The sequence below is a fragment of the Selaginella moellendorffii genome, unplaced genomic scaffold (genome assembly GCF_000143415.4).
Source record: "Selaginella moellendorffii unplaced genomic scaffold, v1.0 SELMOscaffold_185, whole genome shotgun sequence".
NCBI lineage: Eukaryota > Viridiplantae > Streptophyta > Lycopodiopsida > Selaginellales > Selaginellaceae > Selaginella > Selaginella moellendorffii.
Genome location: NW_003314445.1, coordinates 78,307 through 87,259, shown reverse-complemented (window position 1 = coordinate 87,259; position 8,953 = coordinate 78,307). Strand labels below are relative to the sequence as shown.

General features: G+C 43.3%; 3 protein-coding genes across 3 annotated transcripts in view; 1 reads left to right on the top strand and 2 right to left on the bottom strand.

The window, feature by feature from the left end:
• Positions 1 to 7,227: 7,227 nt before the first annotated feature.
• LOC9637532 (chitinase 4) lies at positions 7,228 to 7,922 on the bottom strand. The gene is made up of 3 exons (XM_024667684.1): positions 7,911 to 7,922; positions 7,645 to 7,823; positions 7,228 to 7,598 (listed from the first exon to the last, which is right to left on the bottom strand). Exons 1-3 carry the CDS (start codon positions 7,920 to 7,922, stop codon positions 7,295 to 7,297), a joined length of 495 nt encoding a protein of 164 aa, XP_024523452.1. The 3' UTR covers positions 7,228 to 7,294.
• On the bottom strand, positions 7,890 to 8,749 carry LOC112343714 (acidic endochitinase-like). Its single transcript, XM_024667681.1, has 3 exons — positions 8,447 to 8,749; positions 8,277 to 8,394; positions 7,890 to 8,230 (listed from the first exon to the last, which is right to left on the bottom strand). The coding sequence occupies exons 1-3, from the start codon at positions 8,703 to 8,705 to the stop codon at positions 7,927 to 7,929; spliced, it is 681 nt and encodes a 226-aa protein (XP_024523449.1). The 5' UTR covers positions 8,706 to 8,749; the 3' UTR covers positions 7,890 to 7,926.
• Positions 8,704 to 8,953, top strand: part of LOC9637531 (fanconi-associated nuclease 1 homolog) — a 1,230-nt gene continuing 980 nt past the window's right edge. The window contains exon 1 of the mRNA XM_024667683.1: positions 8,704 to 8,721. Coding sequence (XP_024523451.1) covers positions 8,704 to 8,721 — 18 coding nt within the window. The remainder of the gene's footprint in view (positions 8,722 to 8,953) is intronic.

Genomic DNA, 8,953 nt, shown 5'->3' with positions numbered 1-8,953 from the left:
CCTCGCAGAGCCCTTCAGATGTTCAAGCGTGACGAATGACAGCACAAGTAGATGACACAGATAACTCAGATTCTGATAGCAGGGCTGCCGACGACTCCGACGATGAACTTGGAGAGAGCACCAAGTCAAAACTTCGGAAACTCAGGAAAACAATCGACAAGCTCAAGGGAAAAGCCAAGGCCGACATAAAAAAATTTCGATCTGGAATTTGGTGTGCTAAGTGCAAGAACGAAGGACATCCGGAAAGTGACTGTAAGCTCCAAATCTCCAAATGCCAGATCTGTGCCAAAGAAGGTCATGACGCCAAGACTTGTAGATTTTGAAATTCTCCAGAAGTTTGACAAGTCTCGAACTATCCCCGACAGCAGTTTCGACAACCATATCCAAATCAATACTTCGACAATTACCAAACACCACCTCCGAAAAACTGGAGACCGCTGAGAAACAACTTCCAACACCAAAGTCGACAATGGACTGATCAACCTCGCTACAACAACTACAACAATTACAACAATGACTACAACACCAACTACAACGATCGACAACACCTGCCAAACCGGAACTACCCAGCAAACCGAGACAACTACAACTAAGGATACCAACAATACCCAAGATACCAAAACCGAAGATACCAAGGCCAAGGTTATCAAGACCACGGCTACCAAGGCAACTATAACAACCGACCATGGCAACCTCGACTTCAAAACCAAGGCGGTCCACCGAGACTTGGTCCACCGCCTCCTCAACAACAAGATCAGAACCAGCAGCAACCACCAACAACAAGGATGGTCGAGACCGACGAACTACCTTATGCCGACAATGATGACTCAGATCCTCAAGTCATGGCAGTACAAACCCGAGCACAAATTTGAGCAGAAAAACAACAACAACTGGACAGAGATTTCAGAGATAGTAAAGAGAAAGGCCCTGAGATCCCGACAAAACTCCAGGAATGGAAAAAGAAGCAGAAGTTAGCCGCCAAGATACAATGGCAACTCACTCTACAACCACCCGAATTAGTGATTTAGACTCCAACAATGAAGCTCAACCATCACCAGCTCGACAACAATGCCAAGACTCAATACCAGAAAACCGACAGACAAATCGTCCAACATCGACACCGACACCAGAACACAATTTGGCAAACTTCGACAAAATCCAAGCAGTAGCAGAGAGTATCCTCAACCAAAATATTCAAATCACCATCGGCCAACTGCTGAAGATTGCACCCTACCTCACCAAACAACTCACCGATCTAACATCTGCACTGACCAACACTTTGACAGACTTGCCCACACTCAACTCGACACAGACAGCTGTTGACACATTTCGAACCGAGATTCAACCAGCTGACAATGATGACTCAGATCCTCAAGTCATGGCAGTACAAACCCGAGCACAAATTCGAGCAGAAAAACAACAACAACCGGACAGAGATTTCGGAGAACCGCCTAAGAATCAGAAAGAACTTCGGCGCTTCCTCAGCAAAGTCGGATATCACCAACGATTCATCCACAAGTACGCTCACATCGCCAAACCACTCACCGATGGACTGAAATGGACATGGACGTCCAAACAGCAACAAGCATTCAACAATCTCCGACTCAAACTAACAACAGCACCAATCCTTGCCAAACCCCACTGGACACAAGAGTTCCACATTCATGTTGACACTTCCGACGTCGCCACTGGTGCAATTCTCAGCCAAACTCAACACGACAACCGAGATCAACCAATCTACTACGCCAGCCGACTACTCAACCCAGCTGAACGAAATTACACCACCACCGAGAAAGAAGCTCTTGGTATGATCTACTCACTTCAGAAGTTCCGACACTACATACTGTCAACAAAAGTCGTCCTTTTCATCGACCACAAGGCACTCCTTTACCTCATCAACAAGCCGATACTATCTGGTCGAATATCAAGATGGTTCCTTTTACTACAAGAATACAACTTCAAGATCGTCCACAAACCTGGCAAAAATCACGAGCAAGCAGACTATCTCAGCCGGATCACCACCAGTGACAAACCCGAAAGACTTACCGACAACTTACCCGACTCAAACCTATTCCGAGTTTCAATACCAGCAACCTGGCTCGATGACGTCTTCAGTTACCTGAACTCAGCAAAAGTTCCAGATCAGTACACTACGTCCGACCAAAAGAAGACTTTTGTTGCTAAAACCCGACAATACTCAATCATTGGAGGCACTCTCTACAAACTCGGAATTGACAACATTCTTCGCCGATGCATCAAGCAGCCAAACACAACTCAAATCATCAAGGAAGCTTATGATGGACCTTCTGGCGGACACTTCGCCGCTGACACCACCACTCGGAAGATTCTTCAAGCCAGCCTCTGGTGGCCAACACTCTGGCACGACACTGAAGAATTTTGCAAACGCTGCGACACATGTCAACGACACCGATTACTGCAGAAAACTCAGACTCAACAACTCAACCCAACATTTCCAATGGCACCATTTCAGAAGTGGGGACTCGACTTTGTCGGACCCCAAGTCAGCACCCGTCGACAAAATCAGTACATCATCGTTGCCACCGATTACACTACCAAGTGGGCCGAAGCAATACCTCTCCGACATGCCACAGCGAAAGCAACAGCAACCTTTATCTATGAAAATATCATCACTCGTTTCGGCACACCACTCGAACTCGTCACTGACAGAGGCACCCATTTCATCAACGAAACAATCGAATATCTCGCCACCAAGTTCAAAATCCGACACAAAACGTCGATACCATACTATCCTCAAGGCAATGGTCAAGCAGAAGCAACAAACAAAACACTGAAGACCATCCTCAAAAAAGTCATCAATGATTCCGGCAAAGACTGGGATGACAAACTTCTCGAGTTTATCCTCGTATTCCTTCCTGATCTCATCGTAATCACGGCATACCTAACTCTGTGGCTGAGGCATGGCTGCTGCTCCTGCTCCTACTCCGTGATCCTGGTGTATCTTGCTAGGGTTCGCTGTGTTCTTGCTAGGAGTTGAAGTTGCTGGAGGCTTAATCTGCTTCGTTGGATGTGGGTGACGTGGTTGGGCTGGATTCTTTGAGGTGGGTGGAGAGGAGCTTTTCGGTTTGATGCTGGATGAACTGCCTAGATGTGGCACTAAAATTAATGTATCCGTTGGCAAATTTTTCTCTTGGAATTTTGTTGAAGGGGCAGAAGTTTGCTGGTCGTGGCATTTGCTGGAGTAGGCATGGTTCCATGTTCTGCAAGTGATTGGCGAAGGTAGTCGATGTTTTCTTTTGTGGAACGTGTCAAGGAGGTTGGGGCGGTGAGAATGTTGTTCTCAGCTGGTGGAGAAACTGAGTTCTGGGCGAGCAGCTGATGTTTTGCTTTGGCGATGTTGATGTGTTTGTGAGAAGTTGTCGGTTTTGGGGCTGATTCGAGTGGATTTGGGCTCTGGGGTGAGTGTGAAAACTGGTGTGAGTTGTCTTTATTGTCGCTGATGACGAGGTGCTCTCGGATCAGCGGTTTTGGAGCTGGATTTGTTGGTGTTTTGTGTGTGAGGCGGCGGCGACGCTGTATTTGGGAATGTTATGCCGAGATGCTTGTCGGTCGTGCTGAGCTTTTCTCTGTTTTTGGATGGTGTGAAGTGTCCAGAGGGCATTGAGTCGGAGTTCGTCGAGATGTTCGAGTTGCTGAAGCCTTTCTCGAACTGCATGTTGGGTGTCGAGATTATACTTGACGGTGACTCGCATGCTTGGGACGATGAATTCAATTGGCGTGATGGCTTCTGTTCCGAAGGCAAGTTTGAATGGCGTCATGTCGGTGGTGACTTTATATGCAGTTCGATAGGCCCAAAGTGCTACTGCACCCGCAAGTTGTTCAAAGCCCTCGATCAACGCATGTACCGTGAGCAAGCAAACCACTTGCCAACACCAGCTGACATTGCACAGCATCTTCTCAAGCAAGATTCCTTCATATACACCTGGGGAGCAGTCAAGAAGGAGTTTTACAAGCCTTTAAACCACCGACTAGAAACTCAGCTCGAGGAGATGAAGCAAATCCGCACTGACCTCCGGGACATCAGGAAGATCGTCTCCAAACAGCCATCAACCCCATCAGCAGCTCATGAATTCACCTACAAATTCAAATATGAAGAGTTCAACACCCGCGACCAGAAGCTCGAGGATGATCATACCGCCCTTCTGGCTGAGGTAGCCAACCTCCAGGAAGATGGGACAGATCCACCAGACAGTGTCCCCAACCACAAGCTTACACTCCCACAGCAAAAACGTTGCCTCTATCGACTGGAGCAGCAGCAACAACAAGCGATGGAGACTGACTATGTTCACACCGAGGACGGTGTCTAGTTCTGTCAGGGGAGCAGAGTGTCTCAACCAAAAACAAGGTTCAAGGGACTCCGACCTTGAACCCAGGGTTGCATCGGAGCCATAGATTAAATCATGCACAGCATATAGTATATACTAGCAGTTAGAACCGCTAGCCTTTCAAAAGGGGGAATCCGAATTGTGGATCCCTATCTCCATTCCATCGTTTTTCTTATCAATACACAGCATTCTTTTACTCGTGCTTCTTCTCTACCCTTGGAGATTGGGCCCTTTTCTCTTTTGTTTTCATACTAACAATAGATTTCCAGCGAAGAGGAGTTTTCACACCTCTTCAAGAATGTAAACCTTTTATATGCCATGTCACATATCCAAGGATAGTAGAGCAGAACCCAAGTTTCAAGGCCTTGTGCAATTGAACAAAGAACGGAGCCAAACTTCTAAATATGGAGCTAAGGAGCAAAAGAACTAGAGGACGGAGTGACTCTTGTCTTGAGCATACAGCTCAAGGAGCGAAGGGACAGAAGCATGGAGTGACATAAAACATAATGCCAGAACTAACACGTGAAACGAAGCCAAACGGAGTTTGGTGTTATTTCAATATACTGGTGACCTAATGCAAGGATATGAGTACTCCACCAACTAGCATAGTATGAAACTTGGGCTTAGACTTAAGCCAGACACAAAACAAGGACATGCATGCAAACGAAAGTTAGATTATTCATCAAGTTAGTTGGCCATACCTAACCTACCCACTATCCCTACTATACATTTGGAACCTAGAATTTATATACCTATAATGTGTAAGAGATGGCTCTCACAACATATAGAACAACCTCAACTGTTACATTCTTAGAGCTTCTATGCTCCAACAAGTAGGAATTGAGAAGGTCATTAGTACTTATGACAACCACATATAGAGCAGTCTTTAGATGATGATAATAAGGAACTAGCTTTTGCGTCCCTACAGAGGAAACTACACTAACCTTTGCAAAGTCTGAGAAGAATCATTACCTTTACCATGTCCGCTGTCGTAAGCATCCTGCTTGAACCTTAGAAACTGGTCAATCTGAACCGAAAGGTACAGTGGGACTTCGAGGCTGGTGTTCAAAGCAGTCACTCCAGAGACCGCAAAATTCACCCCATTGGCATAATTCGAGTTAATACTTTGCAAAATGGGATCAATTGTTGGGCGAGCAGAATGTCGACTTGATGTCGCTGATCATGCAGAAACGATGTGATCGTTGTCTTAAAACTCGAAGATGATCTCCAAATAAGTCTCTTTATTGCCACACCTTGGTATACATGCTCTATCCCCCTTCCTCGCTAAGTCTTCTTGTCCTTCATGTTCTAGCAGGGAAACTTGACCAAGGAACAGCTTTAAGGAGGTTGAACTAATTAGTTGATTAATAATTACTTTTAAAAACAGATACGGTTCTGTGTGTGTGTCTCACTGCCCTTGCCACACTCCTGACCTCCATTGATGGCTCGAATTGTAGCTCCAAATCCTTGGTTCTATGTGTGGCAATTCGAATTTTGCATCCAAAACCACACTGATGACCTCCACAAAAGGATGCCATTCTGAGCAACCTGGTCTAGATTTTGGAGGAGGTTCATGTTGAAAGCCTTTCCAGCAGCATCGTAATTGTAATTCCTGCATATATATACTCTTTAAATTTTGAATATAACATTTCCAGCTTACCAGGTGAGCTGCAAAGACCCTCTTCCGTAGTATGAGATTAATGGATAAATGCTATGTGAGTTTACTGTCGGGGAGTCTTGATGTTCAAAAGAGGGAACTGGCTGCCTAATTTGCAAATGTGAAGCAGGAAACTGGAAGTATCATACTGAGACAGTATTTTGCTTAGCTATTTTAAGTCGTTGTTTTAACGACAATCCCGCGCAGGTTAATTTATCACACTCCAGCTTCGAGAGTGGGATGGAACCGATGGTGGCAACAAAGCAAGTACTTAGAGTTTCCATTTAAAACGAACGAGAAGAAGGGTTTAGGTCTGACCTCTCTCCCTCACATGTCTCATGTGGTAATATCAGCAATGCCTTTTACATAACAAAATTGTTTAGATATCCATCATCTTACCCACTTTCTAAGTAGATGCTTTATTTCGTTAAAGTGGGACTTATTCAGTAAAGTGGGACATTAATTAGCATGTGTCCACATGCCATTTCCTAGTACTTAATTAATATTTATTAATATTTCTATCAGTTTTTTAATTTATTATTTTATATTTCACAATATTATAACACAAAATCATATGAAAAGTTTTTAATTTATAAATTATAAAGTTAAAACTTCAATTTTTTATTGTTGTTATAAAAATGGCATGTGGCCACACACCATAAGTGGGATAATGAAAAGTCCCACTTTAACGAAATAAAGCATGTAGACTGATAGGCAAGATATTATTATCGGCTTTATTATACATGACTTTTCAGCATTCTCCTCTAGTAATTCTTGCTACTGTAAAGATTGCTAGAAGCTAATCCAAGGTCTCTAATTTTGCTTTTGGGCCATATTATCTGCACTAGAATAAGCTAATATCATACTGAGACAGTATTTTGCTTAGCTATTTCAAGTCGTTTTAACGACAATCCCCCCAAAGGTTAATTTATCACACTGGATACCTCGATCAGCTTCAATAGTGGGATAGAACCGATGGTAGCAACAAAGCAAGTACTTAGAATTTCTGTTTAAAATGAACATGCAGTAATATCAGCAATGCTTTTTAGATACCAAATTTTTTTAGATATCCATCATCTTGCAACTTTACCCATTTTGTAAGTAGACTGATAGGCAAGATATTATTATCGGCTTTATTATAGACTTTTCAGCATTCTCCTCTAGTAATTCTTGCTACTGTAAAGATTAAAATCATCAACGACCAATTTCCAGATTTATTATTTGTTTTTATTCAGTAGTTAATTACTTATTCATTACTTTTAAAAACATTTGTTTAAGCACAGCCAAGGTTCCCACCTGGTGAAACACCCAACTGTGAGCAAAAGTCCTTGTAATAATTGATGCGGTTCTGTGCGGGTTGTGTCTCACTGCCCTTGCCACACTCCTGGCCTCCATTGATGGCTCGGATTGTAGCTCCAAATCCTTGGTTCTGTGTTATTGCGGTGTGGCAATTCGAATTTTGCATCCAAAACCACACTGATGACCTCCATGAAAGGACGCCATTCTGAGCAACCTGGTCTGGATTTTGGAGGAGGTTCATGTTGAAAGCCTTTCCAGCAGCATCGTAATTGTAATTCCTGTATATATACACTTTAAATATTGAATATAACATTTTCAGCTTACCAAGTGAGCTGCAAAGGTCCTCTTCCATAGTAAGCCTTTGTACCTGCAGGACATGGGATTCCACGACTAGTGTCACAATAGACGTTGTTTCGGTTGATCTCTCGAATGTATTGCAGGGCTTCGGTTGATCTCTCGAATGTATTGCAGGACTTTTCAGCATTCTCCTCTAGTAATTCTTGCTATTGTAAAGATTGCAATCATCAACAACCAGATTTATTATTTGTTTTTATTAATACATACTCAGTCGTTAATTACTTATTCATTACTTTTAAAAACATTTGATTAAGCACAGCCAAGGTTCCCACCTGGTGAAACACCCAACTGTGAGCAAAAGTCCTTGTAATAATTGATGCGGTTCTGTGCGGGTTGTGTCTCACTGCCCTTGCCACACTCCTGACCTCCATTGATGGCTCGAATTGTAGCTCCAAATCCTTGGTTCTGTGTTATTGCGGTGTGGCAATTCGAATTTTGCATCCAAAACCACACTGATGACCTCCATGAAAGGACGCCATTCTGAGCAACCTGGTCTGGATTTTGGAGGAGGTTCATGTTGAAAGCCTTTCCAGCAGCATCGTAATTGTAATTCCTGTATATATACACTTTAAATATTGAATATAACATTTTCAGCTTACCAGGTGAGCTGCAAAGGTCCTCTTCCATAGTAAGCCTTTGTACCTGCAGGACATGGGATCCCACGGCTAGTGTCACAATAGACGTTGTTTCGGTTGATCTCTCGAATGTATTGCAGTGCTACAATCAAAGACATTAGTGAAATTAATGGATAAATACTAAGCGAGTTTACTTCCAGTCTCCTGCTTCACATTTGCAAAGTAGGCAGCCAGTTCCCTCTTTTGAACATCAAGACTCCCCGAGCTTCCAAACGTGGGATAGTATTTTGTTGCCGCAATGAAATCATTGTATGTGTAGAAAGGATTCGCGATGTTGGATGGGAAGAACTTCCTAAACACAGACACAGTTATAATACTAGAGGGAGATGCCAGTGTAGAGAACGGAGAAAATCCTAGGAGGCATAGCATAAACATTATCATGACTAATGCCATGGTACTTAAATGGATAGTATGAGAACTCGTGGTTCTGCAATGGAATTTTGGGGCTGTTTTTATAGCATTGAGGAGTGAGATTGCGATTTATATTGACTTCATAGTCTTGAAGTGTCGTGTACATATTAACTTCTCCCCATTGGTCGAAGCACGCTAAGAGATCTCTTGTGTTGCTGTATGGTCCCGGCTAGTTCTCCATTCCCTTTCTTGCTTTTTTTCTTTTTTTTTTTTTTTTTTTCTTTTCCCTT

Bases quoted from the DNA above. Each gene is read 5' to 3' on its own strand.
- LOC112343714 (XM_024667681.1), bottom strand. From the start codon at position 8,705: ATGGCATTAGTCATGATAATGTTTATGCTATGCCTCCTAGGATTTTCT. The intron at 8,395-8,446 runs GTAAACTCGCTT...CTTTGATTGTAG, and splicing joins TGTGAAGCAGGAGACTGGAA to CACTGCAATACATTCGAGAG. The intron at 8,231-8,276 runs GTAAGCTGAAAA...GTATATATACAG, and splicing joins GGACCTTTGCAGCTCACCTG to GAATTACAATTACGATGCTG.
- LOC9637532 (XM_024667684.1), bottom strand. The intron at 7,599-7,644 runs GTAAGCTGAAAA...GTATATATACAG, and splicing joins GGACCTTTGCAGCTCACTTG to GAATTACAATTACGATGCTG.